Here is an 18162-nt window from a genome sequence, read left to right as displayed (position 1 = left end):
CACTTAACTGCTTCGTCCAGGTGGCGTCATACTTGGCACCATTCCATGATTTTTGAAGGGCAGTTTTTCCCATATAGACATCTATAATGCCTGATACTTGACTTTAAAGTAGTTACTGGGAAGGTTTATAGAATTCTTTCTAGCTTTTTCTTTTTGTTTTTTCAACTAGATTCTTAAGACCCTCCCAACCCAGAACCAAATGAGGCACAGAGGGGAGTTCGTGGGGACTTAGAACCTTTCCCTTTTCCCTGCTTGCCATTCCTGGCTAATTACATGGACTCCTCCTTTTTAGACCCTGGCCTTGATCATTCTCTTAAGATGATGCTTGAAGCTGCTTCAGAACTCCTTTAGAACACCTTCTACTTTCTTTATCTAGGATCCCTGAAATTTCCAGATTAGGCATCTATCTAGTTTATAGGACTTGCTTTCTTTTCGGTGTTCTTTAAGCATTTATTCCAACCTGCTCACTCCATTATTTTCTTCCATAAACCCTAGGCCATTTTCTCCCAGGGATTTACTCTTTCTAGAGAAGTCTGTGAATTGGGGCAGCACATCTCCTTGGCTGTGGAGATCTGCCTGTGTGCTTGTTTTTCTTTTTGTCTTTGTTTACTGACCCAACCATCTCAAAAGTTGGCTGCCTACCCAGATCTTTAGTGGGTTAAGATATAGCGGGACTTTGTCTATTATTGGCTTCTACTTTGTCCATCTGACCTTGCTTACTTTTTCTGTGTTCATGTGTACCCCAACAGGGACTAGTCTCTCCATGGCTGGTCCTCAGGCCTCTTCTGAATCCTGACAGTCCTCTGCCCATCTGGAATACTAATTCTCTAGATCTGCTCACACATATTCTGCCTTGCTTGCCCATTTCCTGTTATCCAGAGCCATTCTCACCTTTTGCTAGGACACAGCACTCCACATCAGTGGAACTTTGGGGTCACAAGGTTTTTAATTTAATTCTAACGGAATGTTCCTAAAAATTCTTCCCCCAAGATGAAGAAAGAGAAAACAGGGTTAGAGGATCAGTCGGCAACCCTCAGTACTTAGCACTTCTTCCTCACACTGCATGCTTTAGAGCAGCATTTACCAAGAAATATTAATTATACAAAAGTGTCCTCCCAAAGAAGGGTTGCACAGTTGACAACTTAGGAAAGCTGTATATTGTGCCTCCTCCTTTGGAAATGTGTAATGTACATTAACATAGTAAAGACTCGAAGAAGAACTGCAGTAAACGTAACTTGCTTCAAACCAAATAAGTTTGGTATTTTCCAATTTATTTCACCATGGAATCTTCTGTCATCATCAGCAGCAGCAGCATCCTCCTCAGACATAACACTTGTTAACATGTTATGAAACATTTGGGGAAATGATGCCTTAGATATATACTGTTATTTCTCTCCCTTAGACTAGAATCACTTTCTTCTCTCCTTTATCTTCTTTCCAGTTCTTTCCAACCTCCTTTAATCTAGGTACCTTGTTTTTTAATTGCTGGCCAAATAGTGCAAAGTTTGCAGTTAGATAGGAGGAATAAGTTTTGAGATCTGTTGCACAGCAGGGTGACTATAGTTGATAATAATGTACATTTAAACATAACTAAGAGAATAAACTTCAAATGTCTCACCACAAAAAAGGATAAGTAAATGAGGTGATGAATATTTAATTAGCTTGATTTAATCATCCCACATTGCATACACATGTCAATCACATTGTACCCCATAAACATATACAAGTGTGATTTATTAATTAAAAATAATAATAATTTATGTTTTGTTTTAAAATTTATATTTTCCTTGACCATCCATCTCCTTAGCTTCCCCCACCCATTGCGCAGTTGTACCTACTTCCATGATACTCAACAGGTATCTCAATATAAATCAGAAGCCTGGTATATGGAAACTTACCACACTATTATACTTACTTAGCAATTTTGTTAAGGTGAAGGCATTAAGTGGGATTTAATTCAGACAATATTTGATTCAGTTCTAGATGACAGAATTAAGAGGGACACTGACAAACAACAGAGGGGGCTGGGTAAACAAGATAATGAGGCTGTAAAATCATGGCGGAACAACAGAAAGACCAGACGTTTAGCTTGGAGAGCATAAAGGCTAGGGAGGGAATGTAAGCACTTCGAGGCAGGGAGTGTGTTAGTGTGTTCACCTGTGTGTCTGCAATTCCCAGCACCATGCTTGGCTGAGTAGGGGTTCCGTCAATACTGAGTGGATGAGTGAAAACATATCTGTCTTCAGATACATGAGAGGTGACGTTTGTGAAATTCCAGTGAGGGTAGGGATATTTTTGGCTCACGTAAAAGCTTTATGAGGTTATTCTGTCACCTCATTTTATGATATATTTAATCATATTTAAGTAATTTTAAAATTTTATGTACTTATTATAAATTTTATTTACTGTTGGCCACTCGCTGCTAGCAGGTGAGGATACAGTGGTGATAGCCCCTTTATACACTCCCAGAAGATAATGTAGAGAAGGTGGTTTTAGTATTAAGCAAAAGATGACCTTGTTTTCAGAGGTAGAAGCCAATGTTCAAAAGTTAAGTGACTTGCCCGGGATCACTTAGGTATTCTGTGAGGATTCTCACTTCAAAACAATTGGTTTACGTTATTATACCATTTTATAAATCTTTAATGGTCAGCATGTAACATTCCTAAGAAATAATACAGTCTTTAAATGATCACTTATACTTTGATAAAATCATCACTTATTTCACCCCAAAATTCTAGAGTCATCTTTTGACTCCCCCATTCAGGCAGGAAGTCATGTTGGTTCTATCTTCAAAATATATCAAAAATCAAGCATTTCTTCTTGCCTCTGTTCTTACCACTCTGGTCCCAGCTGCCTTCATCTTTTGTCTGGATCATTCCAGGAGTCCTCTAACTCTTATCATTCCCTCTCCCCTTGCCTCCCTACAATCTGTTGTCAGCACAACAGCCAGTGTGTGGTCAGGAGTTAGAGCATGTCACTTCTCTGCCCAGAGCCCATCAACAGCTTCCCATCTCTGAATAACACCGAAGTCATTCAGAGTCCTTCAAGGCCAAACACAGTCCAGTCCCTGTGACCTCTCTGGCCTCATTTGGATTTCTCATGTACTTCAGGTCTCTGTTCAAATGTTACTGTATCATTGATATCCTCCATCACCTCCTCATGTTAGTAAGCAATCCTGGGCATGGTGGTTCACACCTGTAAGCCCAGCACTTTGGGAGGCTGAGGCAGGTGGATCATCTGAGGTCAGGAGTTGAAGACCATCCTGGTCAACAGGGTGAAACCCCGTCTCTACTAAAAGAATATAAAAATTAGCCAGGCATGGTGGCGTGCACCTGTAATCCCAGCTACTCAGGAGGCTGAGGCAGGAGAATCACTTGAGCCTGGGAGGCGGAGGTTGCAGTGAGCCGAGATCACCCCACTGTACTCCAGCCTGGGGAACAGAGTAAGATTCTGTTTTTAAAAAAAAAAAAAAAAAAAGGCCGGGCGCGGTGGCTCAAGCCTGTAATCCCAGCACTTTGGGAGGCCGAGACGGGCGGATCATGAGGTCAGGAGATCGAGACCATCCTGGCTAACACGGTGAAACCCCGTCTCTACTAAAAAAAAAAAAATACAAAAAACTAGCCAGGCGCGGTGGTGGGCGCCTGTAGTCCCAGCTACTTGGGAGGCTGAGGCAGGAGAATGGCGTAAACCCGGGAGGCGGAGCTTGCAGTGAGCTGAGATCCAGCCACTGCACTCCAGCCTGGGTGACAGAGCAAGACTCTGTCTCAAAAAAATAAAATAAAAAATAAATTTAAAAAAATTAAAAAAAAAAAGCAAAATAAAAAAGTCCTCATTCCCCTCAATGTCTTTGGGCTGTTTTTTTATCCCACTCTCTCTGCTTCCTACTGTTTCTAGCTACTTTATTGTTGGTACATAAAGGAATGATTAGAGAAAAATGTTTTTCCTTACCATCCCCTCTTGGTTGCTGATGCCCCTGTGCTGGCTGTCTTATGGGTTCATGTGTGAATTCTTTGGGATTCCTCCCCATGGCATACATAGTTTTCTGATGTTAGAGATCTGTTCTAGCTCTGCCTTTTTCAACTTCCTGCAGAGAGCATCCAGGCTTTGCTCTCTCCACAGCTTCTGACTGCTTGGATACTATCATCCCTGGGCTAGGCTCTTAGATGGGATACTGTCAAGATGACTCAAAGGCCTGTTATCTTCCACAGTATCCACTGGGCACCCAGAAAACTAATATGTCCTTGCTGTACCAGCCAGTGAGTTGCTGCACTTCTCCTTTTTTCTCTGCCATTTCTCTCTGGTTCCCTTGTCCCTTGCTAAAGCAGGTACAGAGAGTGAAAATGCAAGTCTACTGCACCTGCAGATCCTCGACAAAGGGATGAGAGGCCAGCGTCCTTCCCTTGCAGGCTTCTTTTATTGTGTTTGATTCTCCTAGAAATCTCTTTGATTCTCCTAGTCATTCCAAAGCAAATGATTTGCTTTTGGCATAGTGGAAAAGGGAGTGAAAGTGGCTTTGGGGGAAGCGCTCTTTCCCTTGCGGAGAAGACAGCACGCTTTCTCTCGGCAGCGACTTGCACTGCCAAGGATTTACCTCCAGTTGCTACTCTTCTGCTTGCACTGGCTGTGGTGGGAATCAATTGGTTCTGCCCGCTTTTAGCAACTTCTATGGAGTCTTCTGTAGCATATGGTGGCTCTCTTTAGAGTGTGGGGGCACTGGGTGCCTGTCAATTTTCAGCTCTTAGACTTTAGAAGAAATTCTGAGCTACAGGAAAAATTCCATTTAGAATCCTGGTACCTAGATTATTGATAATTTTTAAGGAAGATTCAGGGTGGAGTATAAACTCTTAGGGACATTGGCTGTATTGTGTATTTTTTCTATATGTTGCTTAATTCACTGATTTATTAGAAATTCACTGATTATAATATGCAGTATTTGGCCATAAAACATTGGACTAACTCCAAATCACTTTTTATTTTGACTTTTTCTAGCACATATTTGACTGTATTTTCAGATATTCAGGTGAAACATTCTAGAGTACCAGGATTCTGATCTCACTTGAGAGCTCTTGATCCTATAAGGAAAATGCAGGCTTAAGTTATCTTTGCCTTGGACAAGTACAGGAAAGAAATTCTAGCTGACCTGACTACTGATTGGTTCAAGAAGTAACATAGTTAGTACTCCCAAATTTACAGTCCAAAGTATGACAGTATGTTCCCCTGCCAGCAGATTCATGAAACCTGATGTGTAAAACTTTCCTTCATTTACAGTGTGGCTTATTCAAGTATTTTTACTGAGCACTCACAGGGTTAATGTCTTTAATGTTTGAGCAGACTTTTTAGAATTTTGGTTTGATGAAAAGTAGGCCATGAACATTTGCTGAGTGCTCACATGTGAAGAGTTCCAAGTGACTGATTGTAATCATGAATTTAAATGAAATGTGTTTAACTTCCAGGGTGAAAAGGAACAGCCTGTGTTTGCAATGACCGGCCTCCGATGGGGATCTTTCAGAGATGCTGGCGTCAAAGTTAGCAAGTAAAGGATTACTATATTGATGTGTGATTTTTTTAAAAAAAAAATCTTATTCTGTCCCTGCCTTTCAGGTTTTAACTCACAGAGATCTTCTGGGAATAAATTTGGTGGGTCTTGAGGTTGAATTATGTGTGAATAATGGAGGTAGGAACAATCAGGTAGAGGTTTATGTCCTATATGCAGAAAGGCTGGGGAAGGTTGCAGCTTCCTCAACATTAGCTGGGCAGTAGCTGAAGAGGAGAAGGGTATGTCTCTATTTTTAGGCACAATATTTGAGCATAGGTTAGGCTCAAGCTAGGCTGTAGGGAGAACTGGATTGCCAGTCATTCTGCAGCTGCTTAGCTGGCTACCAAGTGGAAGGGACTGCCTGGGCTACAGCCTTACGGCGCTGTTGCAGTCGGACAACTTTTCCTGAGAGGTATGTTTGTGAAGGCCTCGCAGACTGGAAGACCACAGGCCGCTGCTCTTAGAGGAGGAAGAAAGGCGGCGCCTGGCTGTGCCGTGAGGCGGGAGAAACAGGCCTGCTGAGGAGCTGATGAGAGGGCCAGCACTGGGTTTTCATGGGAATTGACTTATTTTTGGAGAATCCATTGTGTGCGGTGAAACTCTTGGCTTGGAGAGAGGGTGTGTTGTGTTCCATCTGCTGTGGAGAGGTAAAGTTAGGCAAGGGCTTGCTGAGCAGGACTAAAGGGGACACCGTGTGAGATTTGCTTCATGCCTGGTGGGTGGTATTTTCTCTTTACTTTTTCTTAAAATCGAGGGCTTACAGTTTGAGTATAGTTTAAATGAATTGTGGCTGATCTCACACATAGCTCTCAAGAAATTGCTCTTTCACTTGATAGGCCAGCCTCCCATGCTTTTTTTTTTTTTTTTTTACAGAAATTTCTCTCACTTGTTTCACTTTATTATTCTTGCTAATGAGATTCCTGACAGTGCAATGTCAAAAGAGAGACATTACCATATTATATTACATGTTGCATTCTGAAGTATTTCGCATCTTTTTATTTGCAAGTGTGCCATGATTATGGGGTTCCACAAATTACCTTGTGTTTGATCTGAAATCTCAAATCCAGCAGCTCACCAAGTGAAACTGCTTAGCTTTCCCTAAAAAAGTCTGGTTAGGACAAATTGCTTTCCAAAATGTGTTAAGCAACAGTAAAGCACAGTACAGGTCAACACTTTCAGGGCTACTTTATATACTTGCCCCATATCTTGGTTGGTTTCTGAACAAAGAATTTTAAAATTCTGATTGTCATTACGTGCTGCCTTGGCTAGGCCCATCCACTGAGTTGCTCTTTGTATTAAGAAAGAAATGGTAGAGATAGGAGAAATCATTTCCTAGCTGGCTATAGAAGACTACAAAGACAGTGGCAAAATGTACTATTGGTAGAGATGAAGGAAACTGAGGAATATGTAGAAGGTAACTGCCTGAGTTGAGATGACCTTCTACTTGGCTAACTACGGAAAGAAGCAAACTATAAAGGAAATTAAAAAAAAAAACAAAAAACAAAAAAATCAGATGATCAGGGCCTCATTAGTAGTAGCACAATATCAACCTGAATAATAATTTAGAATGTTTCTGCATTCCCTCTTGGATTATATCTAAGCTCTTTGTCTGTTATTCCAGGCCCAACTTTCTCTTGTCATCACCCCTAATTATGAAATTATGCATCTTTACTTCTAAGCTTTTCCCTCTTTCTCTGGCTGTTATCCTGTTTCCCATACTCTAAGTTTTGTACCCTGACTTTATTCTGTGCCATTCATTTTATAAGCATGGCTGCTCCAATGATTTTAGGCCCTTAATGATTTTTTGTCTCTTTTTGATTCCCCTTACCAATAAGCAGTGATCAGTTTATGCTTTTCTGTATAGTCATTCATTGTTTGCTTTTACTTATTTGGGTCTTATTTTCTCAAATCATAAGCTCCCAAAGTGGGAAATTTATACTTTATATTTCTTCTGTTTCCTCCACATTCATAGTGGATGCTAAATAAATGTATATGATCAGAATCAATAGAGAGCAGTTAATGGTGAGTGATTTGTTAACAGAGATAAGTTTTAAGAGAAGAATCTACTTTATGCCATTTTCTAATTCCGATTAGGTGTCTTCCTCTCTCCAGTAGCTTTTATGTATTTAGCAATAAGCAATAGATTCTCGTTATTCCCAGATTTAACATTTGCCATTTTGAAGCTGTATAACAGGAGTCATGTGAAATTATGCTGGTTTGCACATTTTAATTGAGTGTGCATATGTGCGTTTGTTTGTGTGAGAGGACATGGTGTACAGGATCTAATCATTTAGCTTGGGATCAGCACATCAGAGCATGCAGTGTCTGCATCTTCGTGTGGCTGCATCATCCTTTACTCATAGCCCTTTTGAATGTACACTTGACCCGTTGTATCCATAGATGTAAACAAATGCAGAGAGAAAATATTTAGGGAAAAAAAAATTCCACAAAATTCCAAAAAGCAAAACTGGAATTGGCTGCACACCGAGTACTGTGTTGAATCCGTGCAAATGAAGTGATGTGTAGGCATCGTATTAAGTGTTATAAGCAATGTAGAGTTGATTTAAAATATACAAGAGAATGTACATAGATTATGTGGAAATATGCCATTTTCTATCAGGGACTTGAACATCTGCAGACTTTGGACTGAGGGACAACTGTATACCGAACTGTATTCTATGGCTTAAAGGATGTGTTTAAAGGATGTTGTGAATTTAGTGACTCAGGGAGCCTGGTTATATATCTCTCATAAATTGCAAGGATCTTTACTGTATAACTAACTAATTACATATAACTTGACAAGGCATCGAAATGTGGATTTAAAATTGGATGTAATACTCTTTTATACTAAGCCATAACCTCCTAGCTACCAGAATAGCCACTCATAGCAGAGATGTAATTCTAATGTATTGTCTGCCATGAATGGTATCTATCACATGATAGTTCTTTTGATATTCTTATCAGATTTTTATCTTGGTCTTTTCACAGGTACTGGTATCTTGGGCCTCTAAAAATCAAAGCAGCCCACTTTTTCAGCACTCTTAAGGTAAATGTGATTTACAATGTAGATATTTGCTGTGTTATTTTGTTGTTTCTCTGTAATGCAAATATTTGGTATATTTTTTTAATTCCTTGCTACAGATGAATGTGGCATGCTTCAACACTAAAACAGGGCATGTTTGATTAAGTATAAATACAAAAAGCATTCCTGTTTTGATAAGCAGTCACCCCTCATCTACCAACTCATTCCCTCTACTTCCAAACCCATATTTAATCTCTCGTTAGCATTCTAATTCCCTTTGCTATTAATTCACTCTCTTGCCAGACAGACCTTGAACATAATGCCCTATGTCCCACCGATTATTTGTATGCTTGTCTATGTTAGTACCTGGAAATGAATTGAAGATTTGCATCTGAATATGTAATATCTAATTGTACAGGTTTGTGTTTATATCAGTAGGTTTCAAACTATACTAGCTAAGTATGGGTGGTGGTGACTGTATTGGAGAGTATAGGTATGGAACATTTCCATTATCAGAAAAAGTTTTGTTCGGCAGTGCTACTCTATATGATACAATAGAAAATACTGGCATAGAGAAAAGCCTAACAACTTTTATTAGTGAAAATGCTAATAGAAAAGTCATCTTTACCTGTGGACTACAGACTATATTCAGCTTTTATGCAAATCAAAATGGCATATTCACAGTTTGGCTGGCCAGTCTGAAAATTGGCAGATGGGGTTGGAATGTAGTGAGAAGTTTGGTTCTAATGTTAATATTCAGAGTTATTGAGTGTTTTTCTAATTATAAAAGTAATACATGTGGAAACATAGCTTCCTTTACCTTTTAAAAAAATTCTGGCTGGATTAAAAAATTAAATGTAAAACCCTAAAATCACTAGACTACTAGAAGTAAATGTATATAATTTTAAAAATGAACTTGGCAGGGCAAGGTCTTTATATACCAAGGGCAAACTGGATTAGTAAAATCGGTTACTCCTCGAGGGAATAATTTCATTGGTGGAGTTCTGAGTGCATTTAGGAAGAAACAGAGTAGCTACATATTTAAATGGAATATAAACTGTTTCCACCGTTTATTCAGCAAACAGTTGTTGATATATGCTTGGGATACAAAGTCAAATGAGACAGGTTTCCTGCCCTCAGTAGAAGTATTCATATGCTGGGAGGGAAGTGTAAGCAAATCAGCAGTTAGGCCAGTGCTGTGAGAGACAGATAGAAAGACTAAGACGGGAGCAGAGAGGAGGGGCATCTCAATCTAGTGAGGGTCAGGAAATCTTCCCAGGGGAGGTGACACTTACACTAAATTTTGAAACATTTAAAGGCTGTGTGAAGTCACAGTGGTGTGACATGGCCCTTAATTATGATTAATGCAGTAAAATGGCAGGAAGTGAAGCCAGTGGGTTAGGTAAGGGCAGGTTATGGCAGGGTTTGATGTGCAATTTGACTTTTATCCTTAAAGCAATGGGGAGTTATTGAGTCTTAAGCAGAGGCATGACATGAGCAGATTTGCATTTTAGAAAAATTGTTTTTTTCTAAACAGAAAAACAGATAGGATATAGGTAGCTCAAGTCAAGGACATTAGATAGAATATTGTTAAAGTAGTCAGGTGGGAAGTAACATATAGACTAAGGAGGTAACAGTGAGTATTGACAGTAGAAGACGGATTAAAGAACTGTTAAGTTAGAACCTCAAAAGTCAGAAGAATATAGGATTATCAGATTTCTGGTATGAGGGACTAGAGTTTGGTAATTGGAGTTTTCCACTGATGTTGATAATACTAGAGTGAAGAGAGATGAAATTTTCAGTTTAATCTATGTAGAGTTAACATACCTGTGGTACAGACAAGCAAAGATACAATTGTGATTTAGGTCTGGAATTCAGCAGAGAGATCTGGGCTACAGAAACAGATTCAAATGTCATAAGTGTGTGAGCGGTGTTGAAACCATGGGTTGGGTGAAATTACCATTCAGTACAGATGGCCAGGAATATCCCTAAGGGACATAAACATTTAAAGAACTACCAGAAATGACTGAGAAGTGCTAAGAGAAAATGCAGGAGAGAATACTAACATAGAAGCCAATAGAAGAGAGAATTTCAAGAGAAAAGTAAGAGTTTCAAGAAGCAAAGGCAAAGACTTTAAATATACAGACAAGAGAGTATCCATCGAATTTGGCAGCCTCCAAAAGCTGGGCAGCCTCCAAAGTGTGGTGGCTGAAGCCTGGTTGAAGAAAGTCGAGACATAAAAGTGATGTAAAGAAGTGGAGATGGCAAGGACAGGTTACTCCTTCAAGAAACCTGACTTTGAAGAGAAGGAGATAGGGAAGGCAAAAGCTGAGAGAAACATGGGATCAATATGGAGTTTTTAAAAGTGGAGAATATCCTTGTGTTTCTAGACTGAAGAAAAAGAAAAGAATGTGAGGAGGTGAGGAGAAGGGAGACAGAAAGCATGACTGAATTGGCAAAATCCAAGAGCAGGTAGAAGGGTGTGGGATCCAGAGTCCTGGATTGTCCCTGGACAGGAGAAGGGACACCTTTTTTCATTGATACAGGAGAGGAGTAAAGGGTAGGTCCAGATAAAAATGAGATTAGAGAAAGTTAAGGTATTCTCACTGACGTCCCTGATATTCTCACTGAAGTATAGGAAGCAGTCATCCTGTCAGAAAGGCGGTGGGTAGTGGTATGGGGGATTCTGAAGAAAGATGAATGGAGGAGGCTTAGGATTATCAAGTAGCATTGAAGACCTGAGGCTAACGATTTGTAGACACGAATGCTCCTTTGGGTGACTGCTTTTCCCCATATTAGTACTCAGCAGGAGTATCATTTTCTCCTCTAGTAATACTGAGCCATGATGTAAGAGTACAGGAACTTAGTGACAAGGCTGATCCAGAATTGGGACTTTCTAGGACATATTGTAGAAGAATAAAGACACAGGAGAGCCTGGAGTAAGTGGAAAAAGAAACCGATTGAAAGTAATGGACTATCAGTTTGGCACTGAGGGAAAATGAGTGGTCAGGGAGTAGAATCCTCAGTGTGATTGAAAACTTGGGGCATTTAGGTCTTCAGAGGCCCACAATAAAACCCCTCTCTTCCTCTTTTTAGTTTGAACCAAGGTATGAAAACAAATGTAGGAACTAGGCAGATGAAGATCAAAACGTCAGCTTTATAAATGTCAGCAGGAGTGGAGGACAGAGCACAGATACGTGGTCTCTATCTGATCTCCTAATACTGTGAACTGAAAGTATCCACTGAAACAGCTCCTTCAGGGCAGAGACCACCACAAGAAGCTAATTTTCACCACATAAAAATTAGAAGAAGTAGTGAACGTTTGAGACAAGGACAGCTGCTGTCAGAGAGAAAAAGGAAGGGGCTGGATCCATGCATTGGTCCTTCTAGACTCGGGGAGGAGTAAGTGGTGGAGTGAGAGAAGCCAGTGTTGCTACTGTTTTGTAATTCACCACCTGGAAACTTGAGAACAGGGAAGCATTTCACCCTAAGAGACACAATGGGCACAAAAGAATCAACCAGAAGAATATGGGATGTGATTAGAGGGTAGGATCTCAGAGTTTTAGATTTCCAAAGTGAAATAGTTCTGGGTGACATTAGGGGCCAGGATGTGGCCATGGAAATGGGTGGATGTGGTGAATTGGAGGTGATGTCAAGGGCTGAGAGGCTAGGGTATGGTTTTAATTATTCATGCGGTCAGGATGTGATCCAGGCTGACACTGGACTTGGGATGCCAGGACGCAGAAGACAAAAAAAAAAAAAAAAAATAGAGTGTGAGGGTGATGGACTTTGAAGCAGAAGTGAGAAGCCTTGGGCTGGATTGTGAGCCTGGGCTAAACCATTCTGTCCTGTGTGTGGAATAAGATTCCAGAAGTGAGGTAGGTACTTGATGCAACTGGATTTCCTCAGTTTCATTTTGCATCACCATCTGTAAGCCAAAGATGAATTTATTACAGATGACCCTATGTTCATTCACCCTCCTTTTGGACAAGTGTAAATGGTGGTGGTTAGTCCATTTTAGGGGGAGCAGTGGAGGCAGTACTTGCTGAATTCATGGTTTTTAAGATCTAGCTTTAAGAGGAAAAGAAAGCTTGAGGATTCCATGCTCCAAATTAGCATTCCATCCAGTGAGAGGAGATTATTAATTCACTTTCTAGCAGGTATAAAGAGACAAATAAATAACCTTTACTGAGAGAAACTCCCAGAGTGGAATTGTATATGCATAAGACAATTTTCTCTCTCCACATTAAAAGGAGTGGCCTCAGACTCATCAAGCCTCTATCTCATACACGGGACCTACAGAGAGACCTCCCAGTGAACCAGAGGAGACCCCTGTACAAAGACCTTCTTTGTACAGGAGAATATTACGAAGGCTTGCATCCTACTGGGCACAACCACAGGATGGTGAGCAATGTGGCGACTGAGGATTGGAGGGCCCTGGTCAGTTTAGGAGTGCCCTAAAGTAGACCTCCAAAATCAGTTTGAGAGACTTAACTAGAGCAGGAGAAGCCTTTCAGGAATCACTGAATTGATCCTTCTGTGTGCCATCAGAGCATGCCCAAGCAATGTGCCATCAATGGGTGTAGCAGTCTCTGTGCACAATCTTTCTGTTAATGTGACTGCTTTTGGTAGTGATGTTTTAGGCACAGAGATGCCATTTTTACCTCTATGTATAAGAAGCATGAAATAAATAAAATGAAGGCAAAGAGTCAGCAGAAAGGCTTGAGAAACTGAGCTGAGCAGCTAGCAGCTAGCCGTCCGTGGTGGGTGGTTAAATGTTAATGGAAGAAACTGACCTGTATCTAATGGATTCCCACAGCCCTTTCCCAAGAGGTGAGCCCAGAGGTCTGGAAAGATGTGCAGCTGTCCACCATTGAACTGTCCATCACAACACGGAACAATCAGCTTGACCCGACAGTAAGTGTGCTTTTTTATTAGAAAAGCATTTGGTACCTAAGAAAAGTGACAACAGCTATAGAATGCTCCCACTAATTCAGTTATTTTTATTTTTACCCTGTGGAGATAGAGAGGGCAGGGTCAGGGGAAAGAGGATGCGGTGTGCCTTTAAGGAATAACAGCAATGAGGAGAAGCTGCCACCTGCAGGAGTGGCATAAATGCTTCTGGGGCTCTGATCACATGTTCTGCTCATTGCTTAATTGGCATTCAGAGAACTTAGGGCAAGAGGGCTTTAGAAATGCAAATTAACTATTCCCATTTGTCACTGGAAAAAAATTGTGGAATTTTTACTTGAGTAAATATCCACGATTTTCGTGACTACTAAATATGTCAAATTAGATCCTCAGGAGAAAAATACCCACACACATATATCTGTATCTATATCTACATGTGATTTATTTAGGCCCAATCTATAGGTATGCACTATCCCATATGGTAGCTATTAGCCACATGTGGTTAGTTAAATTTAAATTAATTAGAATTAAATAAAATGGAAAACTTAGTTCCTAAGTCACACTCACCACATTTCAAGTGCCCAACAGCCATATGTGGCTAGTAGCCACCATATTGGAAATCACAGGTATACAGCCTGTCTGTCAGTGCAGAAGGTTCTGTTGGGTGGTCCTGCTATAGAAAATACATCCGAAAGTATTGAAATAAAGCAGGCATTGGCAAACTGGTCTGCCACCTGTTTTGTATAGCCCAGAAGCCAAGAATCTTCTAATTTTAAATGATACAAAGAAAATCAAAAGAAGAAGAATTTTTGTGAACAGAAAAATATGTAAAATTCAAGTTTCAGTATCCATAAATAAAGTTTTATTGAAGCACAGCCATATTCATTCACAAATACATTGTCTGTGGCTGCCTTTGTGCTATAGGGGAGAGCTGAGTAGTTGTGACAGATTGTATGGCCCAAAGCCTAAAATGTTTATTATCTGGTCACTTACAGAAAAAGTTTACTGACCCTGGTATAGAGAAAACCTTGGTAATATACCAATAGGAAAGTAATTGTTAACTGGACTAACTACATTCAGCTTTTATGCAAATTAGTCTGTTCACAGTTGTCTAGGCCAGTCTGAAAATTAGCAGATGGAGTTGGAATGTCATGAAAAGTTTGATTCCAATATTAACAGAGTGATAAGTTTGATTCTAATATTAATATTCAGAGTATTGAGTTGTTTTCTAATTATGAAAATAATACATGTCCATTGCAAAACATTTGGAAAACATAGCTCCCTTCATCCTATAAAAAAATTCTAGTTTGATTAAAGAACTAAATGTAAAATAATAAAATGATTAAAGTATTAGGGTAAACGGCACATGTTTATACCTATGTAACAAGGCTGCACATCCTGTGTATGTACCCCTGAACTTAAAATAGAAGTTTGAAGTTAAAAAAGTATTAGGGTAAAATCTAAGTGATTATCAGTATAAACTTAAGGAGGACAAAGTCTTTCTAAGCATGACATTTAAGGCAAAAATCATACTGATGCATTTGTCTTTTTATTTAAAAAGATATTCTAAACTTTTAAATGACATATTGGGAAAAGTATTATCATGTGATAGACCAGGAATTCACTTTTCTTGTAACAAGCTCTTAGGATAAAGCAATAAGAAATGGGCAAAGGACTAATATAAAAAGTGAGCAAGGGGTAAGAATAGAAAATTCATAAAAGAAATAAGCATTTGAAAAAATAGCTTATATTTGCTATTTACTACATGCTAGGCACTGTCCTAAGAATTTTACATAATATTATGTAATCCTTATAGGTAAATATATTTATCTGCATTTTGTAGGTAAGGAAACAGTGATTTCGGAAAAGAAATACAAATTAAAATAGTAACATTGAATTGTCATGACTAAAAAGCATGTTATAGGTTAAAAGCTTGGTGGTGTGTGTTTGTGATGGGAATATAAATTGGAACATCCTATCTCAGCAACTGGGTATAGTATCTATGAAGTGTCTAAAATATATGCATACCTTTGGCCCTATCAGGTGTATTTCTAAGAATTTATCCTACTGAAATAATCTGATGAATATATAATGTAGGCAGTCCTTTTTTACATAATGGAAATTGAAAAACACTGGTGAAACTGGATATATGAATGCTAAAAAAAAAAACAAAACAAAAAATTCTGTTCCAGAGGAATTTAAAAGAGAAAGATAAAATTTCTAATTATACATCTCCTTTATACCAAGTCTTTAATAATATGTATTTCGAGTATTTTGTTCATGTTCTTTACCACTGTTCTTTTCTCTGATGACTGAGTACCAGTGAATGGATTGAGTTCAGTGAGTATGTGATGGCGATCAAGATTAGCCACACTCACAATGCCAAGTGCTTTTTATCTTTGTGCCTATTATAAAAGTATACGATACTGTGCTGCTTATCACTAGTAGTAGCAAATTCATTTCTTTTTTGCACAATTCTTTATAAAAATAAAAGCAAATGCAATACATTAAAGGCAATGTAGCTGCCGTGTAATAGCTCAAAATGTTCACTTATTAAAACCAGTACATTCAGTGTATGAAAGAAGCTGTAGAAGTGTAGAATGTGTGAAAATTAGGATCTCTTATACAACTATGCTCACTGTATTTATAATAGTAAAATATTTGCAATGAACTAATCAGACTGAATAAATTTTGGTACATTTATTAAAAATCATGTCTATTATAGATGTATTATTTTCTATCTATTGACACGGGAAAAAAGATTTGCAACATAGTTCCATTTTTCTTTAAAAAGGAAATACCCCCACTTAATAAGTGAGTTTTGTGAATGATGGAGGTAAAGCTCCAATTTTATGTTCTTTCCAAATAGAAAGTTGGTGCCAGTTGTCCAAGCACCATTTATTGAAATCTCCATTTTCCCCCACTGATCTTCAATAGACCTCTGCCGTACATCATGTCTATATACATGTAAATGTTTCTAGTCTCCTTCTTCTATTGTTGTTCCATTTTCTCATACTTAACATTAATACTCTGCTTCTCTTAATTATTACAGTTTTATAATAAGTTCCATGTTTTTCTTTTTTTAAAACAGTCTCCTGGCTATTCTTAGCTCATTTGAGTTCTATGAATATTTTAGAATGTTTATTAAATCCCACATAGAAATGTTATAATATTGATCTCACTGCATTGTACCCATAGATCAATTTGGAGAGAAATGACATTTCTACAATATTGACTCCTCTCGAATATGAACGGGGTGTATCTCTTCATTTGTTTAGGGCTTCAATGTCTTTCAATGAAGTTTTATAGTTTTCTCTAGAATATCCTGTCTTTTGCTGGATATATTCCCAGTTATCTTAATTTTTATGCTATTCTAAATAATATCTCTTAAAATTTCATTTTCTGTCTGATTTAGTAGATGGACATATAATTGACTTTTTATATCAATGCTGAATCAGCAACCTAATTAAATTATTATTAATCTAACTTTCTTTCAATGAATTCTTTCAAATTTTCTATAGATTTCGTCATGGCCAATGCAAATAGTGCAAGTTTTGTTTTCTCTCTTCAAATACTTATCCTTACAATCCTTCATTTTACTTAGAGCACTGGCTAGGACCTCAGTACATGGTTGAGTAGAAGTAGCAATAACAGGAGTCCCCATCGTCTTTCTTATTTCTGATTTAGAGAGAAAGTCTTCATTGCTTCATTCTTGTATTTAATGTGTTTTCTTTTTTTATAGATACCCTTTATCAGATTAAGGAAGTTCCTTTCTATTCCCAGTTTGCTACATTTTTATCTTTCATGTTAAATATCTTAGATACTTAATTTTATCAAGTACTCTTCCAGCATCTATTGAGATAATAAAGTTTCCTCATTTAATCTGTCAAAGCAATAAAATGAATTGATTTTTGAATGCTAATGTGAGACTTTTGGCCAAGATGGAGCAAAAAGCACCAGCTTTATACCTTAAACACCTTAAACATTAGACAAAATCTATGAAACAACTGTATGAGACATTGGTATGAGACAAGCAGCATAGGTCAGTGAGTCCAGAGAGCAGGGAGTCAAACACGGTGAGCCTGACGCTTGCCCCAGCTGACTGCTGGAGAGAGGCCACTGCCTGTGGAGAGGGAGCCCACACAGCCCATGGCCCCCCTCGGTTGAGGGGCCTTTGAGAATTCTGAGAAATCAAGGCAGCTAGAATTGCAAGGCAGGATTCAAGAAAACCACATGGAGAGGAGAGCCGCACCCAGAACCAAGCTAGAAGTTTATGGAGGTTTCCTCTGGAATCTTCAGCTGAATACTGACAGGTGCATGCATGTGGGAAACCACCACCTGAGATGGAGGTTGAGTTAGCAATGAGCAGGCGGGACAGTCTCGGGAGCGTCAGTCTTCTCACAAAGCCAGGAATAGTTCGTGTTCGAACCAATTAGAGTAGAAAATCCTCTTCAGACATGGGGCATTGGGTAATGTCCTCAGAAAGGTATCGCCTCACTAGTGAGTCAAAATTAATTCTAGACTAAAGGCTGCCCTGTTCCCTGTTAACAAAGCTAAAGGCTCGCCTCCAAAGAACCACAGTTTCTTTATAGGTAACTTAATTGTGCTTCCAGAACAAAGCTTTAGAACAGGGGTCAGCAAAGGACAGCCCACAGGCCCGAATATCCTGCTGCTGTATTTATACAGCCTTGAA

General features: G+C 39.0%; 2 protein-coding genes across 4 annotated transcripts in view; one reads left to right on the top strand and one right to left on the bottom strand.

Annotated features, from left to right (window-relative positions):
* The window catches only part of DENND11 (DENN domain containing 11), a 98557-nt gene that overhangs the window by 29170 nt on the left and 51225 nt on the right, over positions 1-18162 (bottom strand). The window lies entirely within an intron of this gene.
* LOC105471269 (acylglycerol kinase) overlaps positions 1-18162 on the top strand; it is a 110749-nt gene that overhangs the window by 77055 nt on the left and 15532 nt on the right. For all 3 annotated transcript variants that reach the window (XM_011723639.3, XM_011723637.3, XM_011723638.3), the window contains exons 10-13: positions 5454-5533; positions 8525-8582; positions 12812-12962; positions 13378-13475. In XM_011723639.3, coding sequence (XP_011721941.1) covers positions 5454-5533; positions 8525-8582; positions 12812-12962; positions 13378-13475 — 387 coding nt within the window. The remainder of the gene's footprint in view (positions 1-5453; positions 5534-8524; positions 8583-12811; positions 12963-13377; positions 13476-18162) is intronic.

Source organism: Macaca nemestrina, chromosome 4 (assembly GCF_043159975.1).
Source record: "Macaca nemestrina isolate mMacNem1 chromosome 4, mMacNem.hap1, whole genome shotgun sequence".
NCBI lineage: Eukaryota > Metazoa > Chordata > Mammalia > Primates > Cercopithecidae > Macaca > Macaca nemestrina.
The sequence above is the reverse complement of the archived record's forward strand: the minus strand, read 5'-3'. Positions and strand labels throughout refer to the sequence as shown.